The sequence below is a fragment of the Selaginella moellendorffii genome, unplaced genomic scaffold, assembly GCF_000143415.4.
Source record: "Selaginella moellendorffii unplaced genomic scaffold, v1.0 SELMOscaffold_15, whole genome shotgun sequence".
Classification (NCBI taxonomy): Eukaryota; Viridiplantae; Streptophyta; class Lycopodiopsida; order Selaginellales; family Selaginellaceae; genus Selaginella; species Selaginella moellendorffii.
In genome coordinates this window covers 1,697,284-1,721,082 of record NW_003314276.1, presented here as the reverse complement: position 1 = coordinate 1,721,082, position 23,799 = coordinate 1,697,284, and the positions used below count along the sequence as shown (strand labels likewise).

The following is a 23,799-nucleotide window of genomic DNA, read 5'->3' as shown; positions in this document are numbered from 1 at the left end:
ACCTCCACCATTGCAAGCATCTTTGTATATCCTTGTAGAACTTCATTCTACCTTGTATCACCAATTGAGACACATTGACATCTACATCACTTTTTGCCACACTTCATATAGCATTTAATAGCTCCTATATATATGCAGCATAAAGGTGAAGGTCCTTATCAAATACCATCAATTGCTACATGTTAATATGCACTACATCCCTACACTTCTTGCATACTTCATGGAGCATAGAGTTGCATCTTTGTTGTAAAGAAGAATATTAGTATCCCAATTATATAAACTTATATGAAGAAGCTTTTAGTTCTAGGAAAGAAAAGGTAATCTGTACTTTGTTGAAATCTTCTTCTCAAAGCTTTTGCACCCTTAGAGCATATGCATACCAACTTCACCCACCCTCATGTTTATCAAAGTATTCATGTAAAATAAATTGGATTTAGCCCGATGCAACTTCTATTGGCTATCTTGTCAGTCCTAAAGTTTTTCATATCATCATGTTGTTGATAAACCTTTAGTACATAAGTAAAGCTAAGGGAAAGTGAGGCTCTTCCTCTGAACATAGACATGAAGCTCATGTACTTAAAAGGCAAACATGTGCATGTAGAAAATGCTTTAATATAAAAAACATGTATTCCATGCTCACTTAACATGTTTCTAATGGGTATTCTGACTCATGTATTATATCCAATAGTGGTTGCAAAGCTTGCATGGCCTTGTCATGCTAGTGGTTGTATCAAGCTTTCTTCTTATGCTCTACCACTTCAAGTAGTTCCTATGGAGTGGGATAGAGTAATTAAAATATTTCTAAAGTACAAATTTAGTTTCTTAATTTAAGTTTCTCTCAATAGATATAAATCAAAAGAAGATCTTGAAAAAATAAGTAAAATATAATTAATTGTTTAATTATAGAATGATATTATTTTGTGTCCATCATACTCCATTGAGAAAATAAATAATATTGGATGTTGATGATGCAATTGTGGTTTATGCTGATGCCCTTCACCAAGTATAAAAATATTATACATCATGCATTGGAGTGAATATGTGATAATTTATACAATGACTTCCAACACAATGACTAACATTATGCACTTATTCAAGCAAATTTAACACAGTGATAAATACAACAAAGAAAGGAGACCAAAGTTATATAAACTTTTCTTGATAATGTGAAAATTTATATGGTCAACACCAAATTAAGTTTAGCATCATCTCAAAATCAAAATATTAGCACTAAAAATTTCAAATCATTATTGTTTTTATCTTTTACATTTTAAAGTGCACTTGTCACAATATAGTGAAGTCCAAATGACAACCAGACATTATGAATTAGATTTGAAGATTTTGTGAAAATGGTAAAACTTATTTAAAAAAATAATATCCAATCTAGTGTCATTATTGAATTTAAAATGGTTTTTATTTTTATATAAAATATTTGAATTAAATTTTTTGTTTTAAAAAATTTGTAACACTAGTTATCTGATGTTAATTTATAAGAATAACTTAATTTATAAAGAAAGTTTGTAAGAAAAAAAATTTACACTATTATGCTGCTTTGTGTTCTTCCAATCATTGTGAAATTGTGTTGTAAAACTCACTTGATTGCAACATTATTTAATATTGCTATTGAGATGTACTAAAGCCCATAACACTAAAGGGTTTTCGACTGTGCTGGAAATAGAATTGTTGGACTTGCAAAGGAATTCTTGCTCAAGCTAAGGCCTGCTTTAGCCTCACATCTACAGCTTGCCATGAAACTTTCATTTCTCAAGAACGATGGTGCTTAGGTTAGGTGGTGCTTCAAAAAACACTCATTTGACTATATGCAGTGAGACTGGATGGTTCTAGTTTTCCAAAGACATGTCTAAAGAGTATAACACCAAGCTCAACCTATGTTGTGGACATGTCCTAGAAGTACTCGCAGTTTACATGAAAAACTACTTTGTTTTTCAATGGCTCACTTTCACATGTCCAATGATTCTTTGTTAAAACATATATAATTGTTTTAGACAAAGAATCCTGTCTTAGTTGTATTGAAAGCATTCTTTCCCTGTGGCTGCCACTCTGTGTCTGCCACTCCTACTCATCACTGTCAAAAACTTTGCACTGTTGCAAGTGGTGGTGATTGTCATCACTGTCCAAGAGGATGATTGTCTTCTTGGTGATCTCATCACACTTTCAACCCTGTTGCTATGCTCCACCATGTTGTTGAGGCCCAGTATGTAGCTCCACCCCAACGATTCGTGTCACCTGAGTGACACCCCACAGGTGAGAGAAGCCATTGATGGATGTCGATTCCTGTTGGTAAATGCAGTGTTAACGGTGGTGGTACATCTATTTTCCATCTCTTTTCAATTCAGAGTGGATCACTGATTTTGTAAGGGTAGTTTCTATTGTGCAATGGCTGGTGAAGCGTTACCCAAATTAGAATGTGATCCACTGTTATTCCATAATGCTGATTCATGGCTTGGATTTAAAATAATCTAAAATATGCTTTTTCAATCCAATGGCAAAATAAAGCATATCCATATCAATATTTATAAACTATTTAAAACTCTAGTTTGAATTTGACGTACTTGGCAATGTCTTTCAAATCATGGAAGAGTGAGTAACCACACACAAACCGTGTAACGCTAGAAATTCCAAATAACTTCTTAGGGATATCCATTTAACTGCACTCGCCCACCTGCCCCACATTTTACCCTTAGTTCAGCAAATGGATGGGAGATGGATCTTGAGCACTTGCATCGTCCTCTTCACCACAGCGCTATGGCGATTCGTGACGGTCTACTGGTGGCGCCCCAGGGCGACCGCGGCGCAGCTGAAGAAGGAGGGCATTCAGGGGCCTCCACCCCGACTCATGGTAGGCCAAATAGCTGAAATCCAGAACATGAGGAGCGCCATCAAGGATCACGACATGGAAAGTTTCAGCCACGACATCTTCCATCGGGTATATCCTGCGTTGCTCAAATGGCGGAAGCAATATGGTATGTTCTTGTCATCCCTGATGAATCTCAAAGCTTTGTTTCTGATGATCATGGTCCAGGGAAGAGATTTGTGTTCTGGTTGGGAACTGAACCAAGGATATCGGTCTCGGAGCCTGAGATCGTAAGGGAGGTTTTGTCTAAGAAGTTTTCTCAGTTTGATAAATCGGAGGCCGGGCTGCGGTTCGCGAACTTGTTCCTTGGTCGTGGATTGGTTTCTGTTACTGGAGAGGAATGGAGTCATCACCGCCGACTCGTAGCACCGGCATTCTTTCATGAACGTATTAAAGTGGGTATTCATATTATTATCTTCTCATGAAGTCTGGCTGATAAGTGTTTCTGATTCTCCTGTACACAGCAAATGACCGGTTCAATCGCAGGGTGCGCATCTCGCATGCTTGATCAATGGGAAGCTACGAGGCAGCAGAATCCCGAGATTGAAATCTCTGGAGAGGTGCGTAAGCTCACAGGAGACGTTATTTCCCATACAGCATTTGGAACTAGCTATCTCAAAGGGCAGAGGGTTTTCGAGATATTGTCTAAGAAAATCCCAGAGCTAGTGCCCAAACTCTTCAGCTTTTCCTGGATTCCAGGCTTCAGGTATGCTCGATCATCTATTGAACTGAATCATAATCACTTGCTTACAGGTTTCTCCCACTTCCAATCAACCTCCGACTGTGGAAGCTTCATCAGGAGTTGGATTCTTTGATCACTGGGATCATAGACGAGCGTCGGAACTCAGTGAAGTCAGGGAGGAGTAATACATACGGGAATGACTTACTCGGACTGATGCTGAAGGAGTGTGACAGCAGCAGTAATTTCACAAGCAGGGATCTGATAGAGGAATGCAAGACGTTCTACCTTGCGGGCCATGAGACCACAGCCATCTTACTAACCTGGACTTTGATGCTACTGGGAGGCTATCCTGAATGGCAAGAACGCGCCCGTGCTGAGGTGCACGAAGTATGTGGCAATGAGATTCCTGATGGTGAGAGTGTCAGCAGGCTCAAGCTCGTAAGTCGATCAATATCTCCTAATTCCAAAACTTAACTTCTTGATTCTTGAACAGGTGGGAATGATCCTTTACGAAACTCTGCGCCTGTATCCACCAGTAGTCGAGATGACCAGGGAGTGTGTGGAGGAGTCTTGGCTGCAAGATTTACACGTTCCAAGAGGAGTATCTGTGTCGTTTCCAATTGTTGGATTGCATCAGGATAAGGAGCTCTGGGGAGAAGATGCAGGCCAATTCAATCCGGATCGCTTCAAAGCTGGGATCTCAAGCGCGTGCAAGCATCCCAATGCTTTCATGCCGTTTTCGTTTGGGCCGCGGGTGTGCGTGGGCCAGTCGTTTGCGATGATCGAAGCCAAAGTCATTCTGGCTATGATACTACAGCGATTCTTGTTCCGGCTTTCACCGAACTACCGCCATAATCCTGCGATGAAGTTTGGCTTGAAGCCTATCCATGGAGTGCCGCTTGTACTCAGTAAAATGTGATGCATGTTCCTGGCATTAGAAGTTCAAAAAAGTTATGTTCGTTGAACTACTCCGAGTTCGTGAACCAAACTGGTTGATAAATCATCTGCTCTTTCATAGTACCTCAGAAACGTTTAGAACCATCGCGATGGAGCCCCAAGACAAGTATCTGCATCTCTTCATCCACCACCGGGTGAACTCACAGGCTTCTTGAACGATCCAGAGCGAGACGCGGTTTGATGTCAAGCATCCTGGAAGGGGCGAGCGGATCAAGCGCGAGAGCAACTTATCTAGAACCCGTTCTCCTAACTCCTAAATCCGCCTCGAGCAGTGAAACCCCGGCCTCGATCGGTCTAGGCGACCCTAATCAACAGACTTTTATGCAAAAATTTTGTTTAACAACTGCCATACTTTCTCTTTATAGAGAGGTCATTCCGTTGAGATATGCAGTGAGAGGGTATAGGGTATAGGCAGGGGATGTCCCAAAAGTCTTCCTAGATAAAGTGCCTGTTATCATTGCCTCTCCAACTCCATCCACAATTGGGCAATTATGGCAATTTTTGAGCAGTGCGGGTTACTTTTAACACTTCATCTTTGGTTATGCAGCAATGACCCAACCCCTCCAACAGCTGCTTCACAAGGATGTAATTTTTGAATGGATAGTGGATGGAAATGTTTCTCTCAATGCTTTGAAGAAGGCTCAACTGGCAACACTAGCTCTCCAACCTCTAGATTTTACCTAAGGATTCTACCTCTTCACTCAACTATTGGATATGACATATTTAATGGCTGTCTATCAAACTAGCAATAAGAATGTGATGCATGGTGTCTATTTCCTAGGTAAAGACTTGTCATATCTCTTGGATCAATAGACAAAGCTTGATCATTATGTAGTAACTATTGTCTCTACTTTCCATCACCTTTGCCACTATTTTATGCTGAAGAGGGCAATGATTCATATTCTAGTGAATCCCCTAATAGGCAAACCTATATTACAAAGCCATCATGCTCTCTAGCTATCCAAATTTGATTTCAAGATCATGGTGGAGAAATCTTGAGTGTTCAATCCCAACAGCCTTCTCTTCTCATTTTTAAATGAGGATAACACTCATAATTTTGATAATGCCTTCAAGACACTCTAGATGATCAGCTCTATTATCACTCCTGATATGCCAATATCATCTAGGCTTTTCTCATCTCTCTATATGTGAGAAATGCAAGTTAGTAACAAAGTATGTCATCTTAGGTGGGATTCTTTTCTGGTGATGGTGATCTTCTCTAATGCATCAATGACAATGAGGTTGTTGAGATCCTTCATGCATGCCATAACTATTTTAGACACTTCTCAGGTATGCTCACAGCAAAACAGGTGATGCAAGCTGGCTACATTACTCAGCTAAAGCTTAAAGGAAATGAAAAGGTAAGCAATTATAATGCACTTTCCAGGAGTATCTTGACAAAAAACCTTCTTGACACCTTAATTTATAAATGCTCACCTAAGCATGATCACAACAAATAAAATCTGTCACAATCTTGAATCAAAGAGCACCTGGACATGATTAGTGTGTCACAGCAAGAGATAAGTGAGCAGCATGAGCCCAACGATTCACAAGGGAGGACACTACAAAAAGAAAGCTACACAAAAAAAGTAAAATTACCAATCATCATGTTGAGTCAACTCACAAGCATTCCTAGCTCAAAGCTAGGACTATGAATCCAAAACAATTCAAATGTTTACAAAGAAATAGAGAATCTGAAAGTTATGAAACATAAGAAAAAAAAAAACAAAAAGAAAATATGAAAGTATTCCACCTAAGCTACTACAAATAGTAGCATTGGAGATGGGTGCTATTGTGAGGATTTGGCAGTCAGTGGTTAGCAAGATCCATGAGTTAGTACAAGTTTGGACTCACAATTCTAGCAATCCAAAACAGTCCCAGTTATGGAGTAGCAAGTTTGGGATGATGTAAAGTCTTAGAGTCAAAGATCTTCACTAAGTCACCCTCTTAGAAGCACTCACCACACATATATGCTTGTTGTAAAGTATGTTGCTGTTGCTACACTAGAGTTGTAACAGGTCAAAACACATTTAAAGCTAAAAGCTGATTATGTTGATGTTCAAGTTGGTCCATAGTGCTTATAGTAAAAGCCATAGTGGATGTTGTAAAGGTTGGCAATTCTAGCTAAATTAGAAGAACTGTTTCCACACATGATGAAGAAGTAACTATTTTATTTTGTATATCTTCCCAAGCAAAGAAAAATAAGGAAGCTTAAGCAAAATAGAGTTACACTTAAGTTTAGAAAAGAAAAAAGACCCAATTTAGGTAATGTTTGTCATAGACAAGCGAGAAGTAGTTAGGAATAGTTATAAAATCATATAATATATAAGTAGCATTTAGATGTGCTGGAAAATAACCACCACTCACTATTGTATGCATTTACATTGAATTAACCATTTTTTATCTAGCTTATTGTCGCAAATGTGACTTCAGGTATTGAAAGATACTTGTCGGCTAGTCCTTACGGGCACTCTTTCCTTACTGCCATGACGGCAGGAGGTCGGTACTGCTAGTTTCCATCAATAGCCCCTCTTGTCCAAGTGTTAATTTACTAGGCTTAGCATCTGTACTTAGCCAGATGAACATAAGGTAGGAACTCCTATGTGTTTCTAGCTGAGCATTCTCGGCCTGACTCTTAGTTCTCTTTCGCTCTGTCTTGCACTGGCTTGGCAAGAACCCTCGCGTATTGAGACTAGTCCCTACCGTGTCTGCCAAATACCCTCGCTATCACGCCCTTTGTGTTAGTCTCATTTTGGTCCCAAGTGCTATTTATGGAAAATGTCTGGATTAGCTCATTTGGCATATCTACGGAATGTAGAGATCGGCCTGAACACAATGGTGTTTTTCCCGTGTCCAAATTCGCAATATAAAGCCATTCCATATTTAGTAAGTTTTGGAATTGTCCCAGAGACTAACTCCTGGTACTAAGGGTGGCTTGGGGTGAAAGCCCAAAACTCAAGAGGGGGGGGGGGGCTGTGGTTGGAATGCATGTCCAACCACCTGAGACATTAGTTTGGCTCCCACTGGGCTGTGTCGCTCCTTGTTCTGCGTCCAGCTTGGGTCTAAGCCCAAGCACCACGCTGCTCTAGTCGGTGGAGTACCCTCCTCCTAACGTTAGGCCACCGGTATGCCAAAATTGTGCCAGACTCTGTCTGACACCATTTTGTGTGCAGGTGCTGGATACGGGGAGCTAGTGCTCATGGGATCGTACCGGACCCTCGTTTCGTAGCGCAACAGGCTTGGAGTTCGGGTCCAAATTCAGGTGTGCTACATTTGGTATCAGAGGAATTGTCTCAGCGATTTCTATCCAACTTTTGTCGGATTTTTTGACTCAAGTTGCATATGCAGAGACCTTTCTAGTGGATCTAAAGCGACCTGTGTAGGATTAGTTGGATTGCACCATTCGGTAAGAACGTTGTATGCATGTTCAGTTATTGATAGAGGCATGCATGCGACTAGCAAGATGGTGAAGAGGAACCGTGCTGATGACGCTGAAACCTCTAGACGGGCGAATCGAGAGGAGGAAACTCCTGCTAGAGATGCTGCGGAAGAGGCAAAGGTTGAGTCAAAAGAGGAAGAGCTAGACGCTGCGGCGCTGCAGCATACGGCTTAGGAAGTCGAGATCGAGAATTTGCGAAGGGAGATTCGCATATTGAAGAAGGAGAACAAGAAGAGGAAGAAAGAAGCTGAGGCAGCTAAACCAGCTAAGCCTAAGCAACCAGACTCCTCCTCAAGTTCTGAGGATGATGAAGTTCTGCAGCCACCCCCGGTTGCACGAGTTTCAAAGTTCAAACCTTCGAAACCACCCAATTTTAGAGGCATGCGGGACTATCAGGTTTTGGAAGACTGGGTCTACGATATGGAGAACTACTTCATAGCAGCAGTCGTAGATGATCGTACGAAAGTTACATGTGCGCAATCCTTTCTCACCGATCATGCCAAAACTTGGTGGCGCCAGGTGTGTGCTGAAAAAGGGCAGACTAGAAGTTGGACCAAGATGCGGTCTCGTATCCGTAAGGAATACTTGCTGGATGATCTTGGTCTAAGACTTCGCGTGGAACTGCGATAGTTAAAGCAGCGAGGGGATCTTATGCATTACGTTAATGCGTTTGCTCAGAAGCGCATTATGATTGCAAATATGAGTGACGAAGATGCTCGGAGTTATTTTCTGGAGGGTTTAACTTCATTTTCTCGCAATGAGATTTTGAAGTTTAAGACAAAGATGTACCTGGAGTGCAAGGAGACAGCACAGCAAGTTGCCTTCAGTCACTTGCTCATGGAACAATATCAGCAACCGCAAGCTGGTAACTCGGATAAGAATAGAAATTCTGGGAATGATCGGAAACAAAGGGTGGAAAGTAGGTACCGCCCTGGAGGCTCACAAGCAATGGTTAACAAAGGTGGTGGTGGTTGGAGACCACCAGCAGCTTCTTCTAGTCCTAGGCCCTTTGTTCCTCCTCCTGGTGGGTACAAGCAGCAGCAACTTGCAAAACCTGCTCCTAGCGGAACAGGTAGTGTGGGTCATTGCTTCCATTGTGGAGAGTCGGGACATAAGTCCTCGGAATGTCCCAACAAGCATAAGACAAGGTCTCGCGTTAATGTCATGAGGGAAGACGGTGGTGGTGAAGCTGAAGGAGTTGATGAGTTGGTCAATGCAGACTATGAGGAAGAAGAGGTGAGTAACTTTCGTTGCTTTCCTCAAGCTTTTCTTGCAGTCAATGCAAACACTGATCCGTTGATGTATCTGGTAGGCTTTGTCCGTGGACACTGAATCCGAGTGATGATTGACACGGGAGCTACGCACAACATGATATCCAAAGACTTAGTTAAGTTGTTAGGATTGAATGCTGAGCAAATGTCACTTATGCACTTCTGGTTTGCGGAAGGTGGGCAAGTAGCCAAAAAGTTTGTGAGTGATGTTCCAATAAAGATATCCAAGTGGAAAGAAAGAGTGGACTTCGTAGTGTTGAAGATACCAAATTTTCAGATGGTGTTTGGTATGGATTTCTTCAACAAGTATATAAAAGGGATTTATGGTGCTGGACAAAGTCGTATCACGTTGAAATCAAAAAGACGTCTTGATGTATCCTTTCAGTTGCAAAAGTGTTCCTCAAAGGATTGGGATGCAAAGTTCCTGACTGAGAGGGCTGCTCAAAAAGCAACTAAGAGGGGATGTCAGACCTTTTGGGTTCAAGTGATGGAAGCTGAGGGTGTTGGTGACTCAGTTTGAATTAGTGACGGGGTTGATCCTGTACCAAAGAGGATATTGGAGTTGTTGGCGAGGAATCAGAATATCTTTCCGAAGGATTTGCCGCTAGGGCTACCTCCTAGCCGTGAGGTTGATCATCGGATTGAGGTTATTCCGGGTTCTAAACCACTTACGAAAGCTCTATATTGGTTGAACATCAAAGAGATGGTTGAACTCAAGAAGCAACTCATGGAGCTTCTTGATAAAGGTCATATCCGACCAAGAAAGTCACCTTATGGAGCGTCGGTCCTCTTCATTATGAAAAAGGACAAAACTATGAGGATGTGTATTGACTATCGGGCACTCGATAAGATCACGGTTAAAAACAGTTATCCTTTGCTTTGCATTGATGACTTGTTTGACAAACTCTTAAAGGCTAAGTATTTTACATGACTTGATTTGCGGTCTGGGTATCATCAGATACGGGTGGCGGATTAGGATGTGGAGAAGACAGCCTTTAAGACTCGGTATGGATCTTATGAGTTCCTTGTCATGCCGTTCGGGTTATGCAATGCTCCAGCAACGTTTAGCACTATGATGGATAGAATATTCGGAGATTATTTGGATGCATTTGTTGTCCTATATATCGACGATGTTTTAGTCTTTAGCGAAACGTTGGAGGATCATTTGAAACACTTGGAGCTGGTGTTTCAGAAGTTGCACAAACACAAACTGTATGCTACGGAAAGTAAATTCGCTTTTGGACAATTGCGCATAAACTTTCTTGGACATATAGTTGGTGGTGGTGTGATTGAGGTCGATCCAAAGAAGGTGGAAGCAGTGAAGTCCTAGGAAGTTCCGACCACTGTATCAGATGTTCAATCCTTTCTCAGTTTGGCGGGATACTATCGCAAGTTTGTCCGCAATTTTGCAAGGATTGCTCTTCCGTTGACTGAGTTGACGAAGAGTAGTATTCTGTTTCATTGGACACCAGCTTGTCAGTGTGCTTTTGTACGGTTGAAGGAGATCTTGACAACGGTTCCTGTTCTCAGTGTAGCGCATGTGATCATGGGATGAGATTTGGATATACTGTCACCATGGATCCTTGGAACCTTGGGGGATAAATGGGGATAAAATAGCCACTAAGGGCTCTCTCATCAAGAAATTGCCCCTTTTCCAGTTGGCTTAAGGGGAGAGAGATAAGGTGCGCTACAGTTGGTATCGGAGCAAATGGCACGGGTTCGATTCCCATTGATTAGTGGCTACTTAAAAGTATAATATACCCTTGAGCAAGGTATATTCCTACCCGTAAATTTGAAATCGTACGTATTGGGCATCCATGCGTACGTCCTTCTTCTTGTGTGGAGTATCCACGGATGAAGGTATCCACCGTGGGACTGCGGTACGGGTGGATGACTAGTTGCCTCACATGGAATAGCTAATCTACACAATGGAAGGATTGGTAGATTGAGTGCGGAAATGGAGGTGCTGGTTCCCCTTGGCTCAGTAGGGGTTGTTAATCAATAGTCAATGAGGACATTGACATCTCTGAAGGGGGGGTGAGTGTAGCGCATGTGATCATGGGATGAGATTTGGATATACTGTCACCGTGGATCCTTGGAACCTTGGGGGATAAATGGGGATAAAATAGCCACTAAAGGCTCTCTCATCAAGCAATTGCCCCTTTTCCAGTTAGCTTAAGGGGAGAGAGATAAGGTGCGCTACACTCAGGATCCCAGATCTTGATAAACCCTTCGAAGTGCATTGTGATGCATCTGGTTATACTATTGGTGCCGTGTTATAGCAAGATTGTGACAAAGCGGTTAGTGTTACGCTAAAGTGACATGGTTGTCCCGTTGTGTTATATTCCAAGAAATTGGATGAGACCCAATGAAGATGGCCAATGCATGAGAAAGAGATGTTTGCTATAGTGTCGGCCCTGGAACACTGGAGACACTACTTGGGTGGACATACCAAGGTTTATACGGATAGTAACACACTAAGCTACTTTGCTACGCAGCCTAAGCTTACGCCGAAGCAGGCTCGTTGGCAAGAGAAGCTTGCTAGATATGATATTGAAATCATATATAAACCTGGTAAAGACAATATTGTTCCGGATGCGTTGAGTTGTCAAGCTCAATTCCGGGCAATATCGGCAATCAGTTCGGACTGGTTGGAAGACATCCGGGCTTCGTATGGAAGTGATCCATTGGTGAAGACAATCTTACGCCGTGCAGAGTTGTCGAAGCAGAGCCCTGGTAGCGAAGTAGCGAAGGTTGCTAGTCGCACTAATGCAAAGCTTCACTTCTCAGTTTGGGATGGGTTTATATTCTATAAGCAAGAAAGATTGTATCTTCCTGATAAGGCTCTGCAGCAGTTATTTCTGCGGGAACATCATGATGTTCCAGCAGCAGGACATGGTGGACAGCAAAAGACTCTGGCTTCATTGAAAAAGGGATTTTTCTGGTCTGGTATGGAAGGTGATGTAGCAGATTATGGGTTCCTCACCAGATTGTTGTACCGAAACCTATGTCTGCAATGTTGGTCCCGGCTGTTGAGACTTATGCGGAGCAGCTACGCCAAGGTTGGTCTAGGGCTACTGAGGCGATGGGCAAAGCTCAAGATAGGTATCGACATGATAAGGATCAGCATTATCGGGATGTATCCTATCAAGTGGGAGATCAGGTGTGGCTCTCTTCCTGATACTTGAACATTAAGGGTTCTTTGTCTCGGAAGCTCTTGCCGAGATATATTGGACCCTATCGGGTGTTAAAACGCGTTGGTGATGTATCCTATAAGTTGGATCTTCCGGATGAGTTCTCTCAGCTACATGATGTGTTTCATGTCAGTTTACTAACACCATATCATGCTGCTTTGGAACGCTCTACGGATATGCGTCCTCCGCCAGTAATCGTGGATGGTGAACCCGAGTATGAAGCTGAATCTATCTTGGATTCTTGGTTTCGGCGACGGGCTCACGCGAAGGAATATTTAGTTAAGTGGAAGGGTTACCCGACTTGTGAATCAACTTGGGAACCTCTTAGAAATCTTACCCATGCTCGTGAGCTTGTCACGGAGTATGAGAATCGTAATAAAGATTAGCTTTTGTAAATATTGTAATCAATCTTGCAAATTAATAAAGTAATATATTTCTATAAATCAAAGTGTTGTTTTTCTCGTTCGTTAGTACTTGGGTCAGTTTTGGTAGGTTGACTTTGGCACTTCAGTGCTTCGGTCCAATCCAAAACCATGGGGATAACTATTATAGACTGATCACAAGTCCCCGCCTCTCTCTTGATGGCTTATTTTCAAAAAGGGGCGTGGTCGTGTAAACAACTTAATCTGCCAGTTTATAATAGTTGTCTAAATCTTCCCGACGGGGTTGATTTCTTGCTCAGGGGAAGTGGGCCTCTTGCCTTCTCCCTATGTCCCTGCAGGCAGGGATGTATCATTCCTTTGTAAGCCGAGTGGTACTCGGAGTAGCAAGGGGGGCTAACTCTGTTAGTCATTTCCTTGTCGGTGACGGCCGGAGGGTGTCTGAGTCGTAACATCTTTGGACGTAGAGGAGAGGTCGTTCCATAACTCATTTAAGTCGGTGTATTTCCCACATAGTGTGCTTTCCGTAACTTTCGGAGTTGTTTCCTTGACGGTTCGCTAGACTCGGGTATGCATCGACGAGGACGTCAATCTTCCCCAAGGGGGGGAGAGTGTCACGAATGTGACTTTGGGTATCCAAAGATACTTGTCGGCTAGTCCTTACGGGCACTCTTTTCTTACTGCCATGACGATAGGAGGTCAGTACTGCTGGTTTCCTTCAATAGCCCCTCTTGTCCAAGTGTTAGTTTACTGGGCTTAGCATCTGTACTTAGCCAGATGAACATAAGGTAGGAACTCCTATGTGTTTCTAGATGAGCATTCTCGGCCTGGCTCTTAGTTCTCTTTTGCTCTGTCTTGCACTGGCTTGGCAAGAACCCTTGCGTATTGAGACTAGTCCCTCAATATCGCTGGATGATAGCTTACTGTGTCTGCCAAACACCCTCGCTATCACACCCTTTGTGTTAGTCTCATTTTGGTCCCAAGTGCTATTTATGGAAAATATCTGGATTAGCTCATTTGGCACATCTACGGAATGTAGAGATCGGCCTAAACATAATGGTGTTCGTCCCGTGTCCAAATTCGCAATCTAAAACCATTCCATATTTAGTAAGTTTCGGACTTGTCCCAGAGACTAACTCCTGGTACTAAGGGTGGCTTGGGGTGAAAGCCCAAAGCGTGTGTCCCTCAAGGGGGGGGGGGGCTGTAGGGGGTTCCAAATGTATAGTAGGGATAGTGGTTGGAATGCATGTCCGACCACCTGAGACATTAGTTTGGCTCCCACTGGGCTGTGTCACTCCTTGTTCTGTGTCCGGCTTGGGTCTAAGCCCAAGCTCCACATTGTTTTAGTCGGTGGAGTACTTTTGTCCTCACGTTAGGCCACCGGTATGCCAAAATTGTGCTAGATTCCGTCTGACACCATTTTGTGTGCAGGTGCTGGATACGGGGAGCTGGTGCTCATGGGATCGTACTGGACCCTCGTTTCGTAGTGCAACGGGCTTGGAGTTTGGCTCCAAATTCAGGTGCGCTACATTATGACTGTTTGTGCAAAGTAGAGTGACATATGCTTATCCTTATTTACACTTTTGGGGTTTGAGGCTGAGTTCGATTTTATTCTCTTTTCATTCTTCTTCTTTATATTCTCATATCTATTTATTTATCACTATTTTGTAGGTAAGGGCAAGAACATGAGTATAGGCAAAAAAAGCCTTACTCACTTTTAGTGACTATGGTGGGATAAGCCATCACTCTTTAGTTTGAAAAATAGCTGGGAAAATGGCTTGTGAATTCCAAACATGCCCAGCATTAAGAATCACAAGTAAATCTCTTCAATGATTGCAAATGCTTTAGCCTAAACAATGTTGAACGAATGAGCTCTTTTTGCAATTGTAGTGGTTTAGTGCCTAAACAATGCAAGAAAGATAGTTCTTCAACCGTCATATAAGCCACAAAGCATAAGACAAGTTTGAAATTGAAGTTCGACATAGATTGCCAAGAAACTCAAGTTCAAATTGTTTCACTAACAATTTCTTGAGAAAATTTCTAAAGAAGAAGGAATGGATTTTGTTTGATGTGGAAAACATAATTAACTACTCTAGAATTCTTTCCTTTTAATTAAGTTCTCATTTGGGTTTTTAAAGAACACATTTTTCAACAATGTGTCACAATTTTTCTAGGCATACACAAGCAAGAAAATTAGGCATTGGTAACTCTTGTCTTCAACTCTAGCTTAAAGAGAATTAAAGTCAGCTTTAGTGAAAAATAAATTGGGAAATTATTCATCTAAATATTATGAGGCTTTAACAAAGGTAGAGTCACAATTACAACATTGTGTTGTCTTAAGGCTTTGATTCAAGGTCCTTTATGTTAGACAACTACTCAGACATGGTTTGAAAGTAGACTTGTCCTGAGTTTAAGTCTCCTGCGTATATTGCAAGAGCATTTGAGACTTGAACAAAACTCATAAATTGAAAATTTAGAAGCAGTTATCACGAACCACTTTAACCATTCAAACCACTCTATATCTAATACACCTAGGTGAATTAATCAAGGCTTATCTTTTATACATAAAGAGCTTACAAACATTGCTCAATATGAAAGATGTCACTCTTCTATAAATTTTGAAAGCACTCACATCACATCTTCTTATAAAGAGGAATCAAAGGCAATCATGTGAAGCATGCCCCATATCCTTTGAAGTGAGGCATAGACAAAGAACAAATATACAAGTGAATAGGCATGAAAATTTATTTTTCAGACTAGTTAAGTGATGTTTAATTACTAGGAGAAATATTCACCACTTTAAGCATGAAACACTTTTTGCAAGATGTGCTATAGGTGTACATACTTCCTCATAGGAGAGAGAAAATTCCCACTTGATTCTGACACAAAAAGTCTCATGCCTTTACAAGCTAATATGAATTTAACACTAGCGCAAAAAGAAAATCCTATACTAAAGCTAGATGGTAAGGATGAGAAAAAGGTAGTGAAAAGCATTTTAAATGTCAAAATTACATTCATTTTAAGCCAACTTCTCACTATAACACTTTATTTTAGAGCTGTATTGTTTAGAAAGCTCTCGCCTAAAAAGGAAAAAACTTTAATCCTATTTATAGCCATTGTAATGGAGCCAAGGGATTGTAATGATGAAGTTTCTATAATTAATATAAAGATTGGTAAGAATCTATTATTTAGAACTCTCATCAATAATGGCTCAATTGTAAATATTCTAGAAGAGAGTATTTGCAAAGAATTAGGCTTAGGTCCAATTCAACCAGCCCCAAATAAACAAATAAACCTTAGTTAAAAATTACTTGCATAAACCAAGATTGGAAAAATGGTTTCTTGTGTAACAAAAAAAAAATTGTGCCCATTACTTTCACTATATAGTTGAAAAGGAAAAATTGACCCTTCAAAACTCAATCTTATTAGGAGAAAGGCTTAGACGATTTCAAAATATAACAAATCTTAAAAGCTTTTATTGAAATTAAGCTAATTTCAAAAGTTAATCTCTATTCAATACTCAAAGAAATACTTAGACTAGATATTAGTTTAAGTATAAGAGATTTTTCCCTAAAGGAGGATTCTGCTTATAAAATTGATTAACAAAGAAATTATATTTTACATATTTCTTGTGATCAACCACTTAAGCGAATCAATTTAGCAGATAAGAATAATCCTCATATTGTCACAATTGCTTAAGGATTGCAAAGTGAATTTCACAATCAAGCCATAAATCTACTAAAATACTATAAAGATATTTTTGCCTGGTCTTACATAGATTTAAAAAACATTATGCTAGAGCTCTATATACATCATATTGAGATACTCTCAGAAAATATGCCTAAAAGCTAAATGCCCTATAGAATGAATCTTAATAACCAAGGTAAAATCAAGGAGGAAATCAATAAACTTTTCTAGATAGGATTTATCTATCCAATTCAGAATGCTCAATAGATTTCATCACTTGTAATTGTGCTTAAGAAAAATGGCAAATTACAAGTTTGTGTGAATTGCAAAAAGCTAAATAATGCAACAAAATAGGATATATTCCCTATTTCTTTTACAAATGAAATTTTGGATTCAATAGCAAGTCATGAGATGTATTCATTTTTAGATGGATTCTTTGGTTATAACCAAGTGGAAGTATCACCTAAATATCAATACAAAACAACTTTTATAAGCCAATGTAGAACTTATACTTATTGCAAAATACCTTTTGGCCTATATAATGCTCCTTTTACATTTCAAAAAGTTATTACGAACACTTTCAAAAAATATTTCTTTTATTTTATGAGAGTTTTCATGAATGATTTTAGTGTCTTCAGCTTCAAAAAGGAACATTTAATTTTCTTGCAAAAATGTTTCCAAAAATACAAATAATATAGCATTTTTCTTAATCCAGAGAAATGTACTTTCTTGTAAATTTGGGCATACTTCTAAGTCATATTGTATGTAAGTAAGGCATCTTTGTAAACAAAAATAAAACTCAAGTGATGAAAACAATATCTCCACTACACAATTTAAAAACTATTTATTACTTTCTAAGCAAAGTTGGCTATTATAAATGATTTATAAAAGCTTATGCAAAGATTATCAAGCCACTTATTGATCTTTTAAAGAAAGATACTCCATTATAGGGAACAAAAATTATCAAGAAGAATTTTAAAACTTAAATAATGCCTTAAAGAGGCATATATATTTGTTAAGCCTAATTGGACCAAAAAGTTTCACCTACAAATGGATACTTTTAATATTGCCATAGATGTAATATTATCCCAGACACAAGGTGATCAAAAAGATCATCCTATTTACTATGCCAGCATATATTTAAATCCTGCTGAGCATAATTACATAATGACTAAAAAAGAAGCCTTAAGTGTAGTTTACACTTTACAAAAATTTAGGCATTATCTTTTAGCAACAAAAACAATTATCTTTGCTAACCATAAAGCTCTTTTATATCTCATTAACAAGCCATGTATATTTGTTCGACTAACTATATGGTTTTTATTATTACAAGAATATAATCTTGAAATAGTACATAAACCTGGAAAATTCCATAAATAAACCAATTACCAAGCCTTATCACAACAAGAGAGTCACCTAATACTAAAGTAAAAAACTCCTAGATGCTCATTTATTTGCAATTTCTAAATGTACCACTTGGTTGGAAGATATACAAATGTATCTCTCTATAGGCACCATTCCACCCCATTATAATTCGCTAAAGAAAAAGAAATTGTTTGCTTTAAAGACATTATAAGCTCTTGAATTTTGACTTTCTGGGAGTTTACTCAACCCAGTACTATTCAAACCCAATGACACTTAACTTTAAATTTCAAGATGGGACCCGACAAAGAGTCTGAGATAGAGTCTGAGAAAGAGTCTGATATGGACCCAAGATAAAGTCTGAGATGGAGTTTGATATGGATTTGAGATGGGCCTAAGATGGAGTCTGAGATAGAGTTTGATATGGACCTAAGATGGACCCGAAATGGAGTCTGAGATGGAGTCCAAGGTCAAGTTCGAGATGGAAATCAAGACCAAATCCAAGGTCGAGTCTGAGATTGACACCAAGACTGAGACTGAGACCGAGACCGAGACTGAGTCCGAGACCAAGATCGAGTCTAAATCCGAGTCCAAATCCGACTCCAAATTTAAGTCCGAGGGTGAAAAGGGCCAATAAGGGAATGACTTTGGGATCTTGGGAATAATATAAGGTTTCCTTAGAGAGTTGAGGATGTAATCTATAAAAGCATTTAACTTAGCAAACTAAATAATGTGGTTGTGGTAAATAACTACAGTTGGGTTCACAAAAATGATGGAAACTCCTGGATGATAAATAAGTCATAAGATTATCCTCATATAATTGATAGCAACTTAAGACTGAAGTTAATGATTATAGGAGGTTAAATATGAATGAGGACATAGGTCCTTGAAATGGTAATCGGAGCTACCTTTAATAAATGCTGGAAGAACCCAAGTAGTTGGGGTACTTAGAGGATGAGTTAGTATTCTCATCATATGGACAGATAATTTTAAAAGGTAAATGTAACCCATATAGAACAAAGAATAATTAAATATTGAAGTAACACTTGTAAATATGATCATTGTGAGTAGGACATGAATACAAAAAGTTATATTTCAACGAGCTAACACCTTAAAAGTAGGACCTTACGGGTTGTCAAATTAGCAAAGTCCAAAAGCTAGATAACTTAAGTAGAGTCAAGAAATAGTCCTAAGAGATTAATGGAAGCATTTGAATTGAGATGTGTTATATTTTACAAAGGACAAAGAGGATCATAAAATCCAAGTATGAGAATAGTGAGTGTCTCATTGATGGCAGAATATGCTATACTAAAGTTGTGAGAAAGATGTTTTTGGAAGAAAGCAACTTTGGCACAAAGTTATATGTGAATACTATAGTGTAGTGGTAACTGATAGTTGGCATAAGAAATGACTACTTTGGTCTTGGTAAAGATGTAAACATAAGTGGAAAGTGTCGTGAAAGTAGGTTTGTGGAGTTGATAGGGCAAAGACCCCAAGTGTCTCAAGTGATGAGGCCTTAAAGTCAAGTTGGTTAGTTTATAAGAACTTTTTGCCAAATAAATCCCAATGGAAATAGAATTCGCATAGCCTAAGCTTGAAGGTATAGGATTTGAGTGTGTGGACCCAAATAATGTTAGAGGTTTGGAAACACTATAAATTGTAAAACTTGACAACTATGAGGCAATTAAGCAAAATGTATGGCATAATTGATTGAATTGGTGAAAGTCAACTTCCCAAGACTTTTTATTGGGATAAAAAGGAAGATAGATATATCCTATAAGGGATAAATTGCTTATATTGCAATATAATGAATCAATGTTATAGAAAGAAATGTTCATTGCCAAAAAAGCCGATCATTAGGACACTTAAGCACTCTTAAACACCCAAGAAATGGTATTTAATATCATGAAGGCATTAGATAAGGCCTCAAGGACTAAGTCACTAAAGAATAATGGATAAAAAATGCTATCCAATGTCCCAAATTGTAAAAAGCTAAAGATGGAAGAAGTTTGTCTATCCAAAATTAGACAAAGTCAAAAAAAGTTTTGCAAACTACCATCTAAAAAGTAAATTCATAAACTAAATCCTACCTATCCATATGAAACATTTCATAATCTATAATGATAAGCAGTAAGAGGAATAAATATATTTTAGTCGCCATTGATTATTTGACTAAATGGGCAGAAGCTATACTTATGAAATAGACCTCAACTACTAACACTGCCAAATTCTCTATGAAAACATTATTGTAAAATTTGGTTTGTTTAAAGAGATCATTATAGATAAAAACACCCACTTCATCAATGAAACAATAGAAATTCTTATACAAAAAGTCATCTTTAAGCACAAAAAATCCATGCCATATTACCCACAAGGGAATGATCAAGTTGAATCTACTAATAAAGTACCTTAAAAATCTCTTGAAAAAGATTGTAAAGGACAATAAAAAAAACTGAGATAAGAAAATCCTAGATACTTTATAAGCTTATAGGATTGTATATAAAGTATTCATAGGCATGACACCATTTTGTCTTACCTATGGCTAAGAAGCTTTAACGCTTATAGAATTTATAATTCTCTCTTTGCATATTACAATTAAAAATGGCTTAGATGAAAAAAAGCTCTTAAGCAAAGACTTGCTTAAATAGAAAACTTAGACGAGTTTAAATTTAAAGTAATCTAGACCCTACATGCAATTCAAAAAGCTAAAAAGGCTAGGCATAATAGATAATTGAAAATCTTTTACAATCTTAAGCCAAGAGATAAAGTCCTTTGGTATCAAGGCAAAGTAGATGCTCTTAAAAATAAATTCGAAAGAAAATAGAATGGTTCATTTATTTTGTCTAAGATATTAACTCCAAGAATAGTTGAAGTGCACACCTTAAATAAGGATAATACTGCAATAATAAATTAAACCATTTAAGGAAGTATTATGAAGATATAAACATAAATATTGTCTATATCTTAGAGTACAAAACTATGGATAAGCTCATGGATGAAGCCCTCGTAGGGATTCATTGTGATGAACTACCTAAGTGCACAAATAGAGTGGCAAATTGGATGAAGGATAAGTGTCTAGAAAAATTGGATGAAGGGGTGTCGCAAATGTGACTTCGGGTATCGAAAGTTACCTATCGGCTAGTCCTTACGGACACTCTTACCTTACTGCCACGATGGCAGGAGGTCGGTATTGCTGGTTCCCTTTATTAGCCCCTCTTGTTCAAGTGTTAGTTTACTGGGCTTAGCATCTGTACTTAGCCAGATGGACATAAGGTAGGAACTCCTATGTGTTTCTAGCTGAGCATACTCGGCCTGGCTTTTAGTTCTCTTTTGCTCTATCTTGCACTGGCTTGACAAGAACCCTCGCGTATTGAGATTGGTCCCTCAATATCGCTGGATGATAGCTTACCGTGTCTGCCAAACACCCTCGCTATCATGCCCTTTGTGTTAGTCTCATTTCGGTCCCAAATGCTATTTATAGAAAGTGTCCAGATTTGCTCATTTGGCATATCTACGGAATGTAGAGATCGGCCTGAACACAATGGTGTTCGTCCCGTGTCCAAATTCACAATCTAAGGACATTCCATATTTAGTAAGTTTCGAGTTTGTCCCAGAGACTAACTCCTGATACTAAGGGAGGCTTGGGGTGAAAGCCCAAAGCGTGTGTCCTCAGGGGGGGGGGGCTATGGGGGGTTCCAAATGTATAGTAGGGATAGGGGGTAGGTCGGGCATGGCCAACCAACCTGAGGCATAGTCTAGCTCCCGCTTGCGTGCCTGTCCTTGTTCTGCGTCCGGCTTGGGTCTAAGCCCAAGTTCCATTCCATGCTAGCTGGTGGAGTACCCATATCCTCATGTTAGGCCACCGGTATGCCGAAATAGCGCTAGACTCTGTTTGGCTCCGTTTTGCATACTGGTCCTGGCATTGGGATGCTGGTTGCTCCAGGACTGTTCCAAGTCGCTCCGGGCTCCTGTCCCTTCGCTCCTTGGGCTATATGCTTGGGAGTTGCTCCGTGGTCCGGTTCCATCACTCCTTGGCGTCACGCTTGGGAGTTTGGCACCGTTCCTTCATTCAGTGGCCCAAGGCCCTGAACCTCGGGTTCCTATGGACACGTGGCATGGACACGTGGTATGTGACACGTGGCATCTGTCACGTGGCACAAAGAGGGTTTAGGGTCCGCTTCGTGGTGTTATCCTATGGTAAATCACTATAGGATAAAGGGTCAAAACCACGTACGCTACAAGGGGATATTAAGATCATTCAAAATTTTATTTCCAAGCTTTTCTATATCTTTATAGAGCTAGATTAGTGGAATTGGATAGAAGGAGTAGTCTTTTCGATAAGTTTAGACAAGGATTTATTCATTTAAAAGAGAGGGAAAATACATATCATTTAGGAAAGATTTATCTTTATGGTAAAGAAACTTTTATATATTTGAGTGCTTTCTTTGATGGGGAAGTTACAAGGAAAGCAATCAAGGGATACATTAAACAGATATTTCTTTCTTTCGAGCAGGCCTTCCCTCAAAATCTTATTAGTATAGCCTATAGAAATTTTCTCTAGACAATACCGGGCATATACTCTAAGAGTAACATCTACATTTTTCTTGCCCCATTCTATAAACTCTACCAACAAACCATAAGGATTAATGAATAGAGATTACTAGGCCAACAAGGAAAAAAAAAATTTATAATACATTTGCACACAAAAGTAAAGAGGACGAAACTTAGGGCAAATACAGTAAAGCAGGGTGATTTAGGTAATTTAAAGATGGCTAGGGAGCTTCTTTTTCTTTCTTGCTCTTTCCTTCTCACTCACTCTACTCTTATGCCTTCGCCAAATGTGCCAACACTCCAGACTTAGCTCTAAAGCAATGTACGATAGCTAAAACTCTACCTAGGGCCACGTAAGAGCAAACGCCATCGTTACCGCCTGAGCGCACTCTAGATTGGGTAGAGTGATTTTGTCCTTATACCACTGCCACAAGCTGTCGACTCCACTCTTGAAGCACCATCAACACAAGATTTCTTTTGGGAACCTCTGTTGGCACTGTCTCCCGGTCACCTAATGCCAAGTGTTTTGCCTACAAATCTCCATAGATAGCAAAAATGCCTAGGCAAGACAAGCATATGAAAGAAATCTTATTTGGTGACAAGGAGCTAAATTATAGTCAAGTAAAGCTATTTAGAAAGCTTGTGCTTTTTCCCTATGACAAGTTTTGGCTTAATGCTTTTGGGTTACTTGCCTATGTGGAGCTACTCAAAGAAGAAATATCAATCGAGCAAGGGATCCAATTTATGTAGAAGTAATACCCAAAGCAACAAGTCCATCCCTTTGGACTCACCCAGTTTGCTTAGATTTTTTGCCTAAATAACGAGGGCAAAATAATCATGATGAGCAAAAAAGATCACATGCTCGATCAATATATCCTTCCAAACTACATATTTGGATGAAGCAACTTCACCTACTTGAAGTCTAACTATCATGCTAGGTTTACTTGTTGGAAACTATCGAGGTTAGATAGCAAAAAAACATAGCTCATTTTGCCTACAATGGATTTGTGGCTGAAATAAAGAATGTTACTTTACAACTAAGCAAGGGAAGGTAAGTGAAGACAAGAGTCTTCATCTTTTTACAACGCATTTATGAGCATTACACTACTCAAGAGAATTCTGTGCCTCACCTTGCCATTGAGCCACTACCTCTAGTATCTCCTTCAAGGGACATAGTGAGAGATGTGGATGTAAAAGAGAATCCTAACAATATAAATTCAAGTGAGGAGAATTCTCCTCTCAAAAAGAAACTCCGTCTAAATCTGAAAATCCAAACTGCAAGACCTCTAGGGTTTGTTTCACAGAAATCTAGTGGCTGAGTATGCTGTGGAAAAACTGGATGCAGCAAGTATGGTGATAAAAAACCATGCCTAGATTAGGAACAGAGTCATGACTCATCTA

The 23,799-nt window shown here is 39.5% G+C and overlaps 1 protein-coding gene and 1 long non-coding RNA gene across 2 annotated transcripts; one reads left to right on the top strand and one right to left on the bottom strand.

Moving 5' to 3' along the window:
* The first annotated feature begins 2,671 nt into the window (after positions 1–2,671).
* On the top strand, positions 2,672–4,525 carry LOC9641289 (cytokinin hydroxylase). Its single transcript, XM_002970851.2, has 5 exons — positions 2,672–2,984; positions 3,044–3,270; positions 3,340–3,581; positions 3,629–3,995; positions 4,051–4,525. Exons 1-5 carry the CDS (start codon positions 2,714–2,716, stop codon positions 4,474–4,476), a joined length of 1,533 nt encoding a protein of 510 aa, XP_002970897.1. The 5' UTR covers positions 2,672–2,713; the 3' UTR covers positions 4,477–4,525.
* LOC112346546 lies at positions 3,577–3,833 on the bottom strand. The gene is made up of 2 exons (XR_002992477.1): positions 3,763–3,833; positions 3,577–3,693 (listed from the first exon to the last, which is right to left on the bottom strand). It is a non-coding gene; the product is annotated as an uncharacterized LOC112346546 (long non-coding RNA).
* Positions 4,526–23,799: the final 19,274 nt, after the last annotated feature.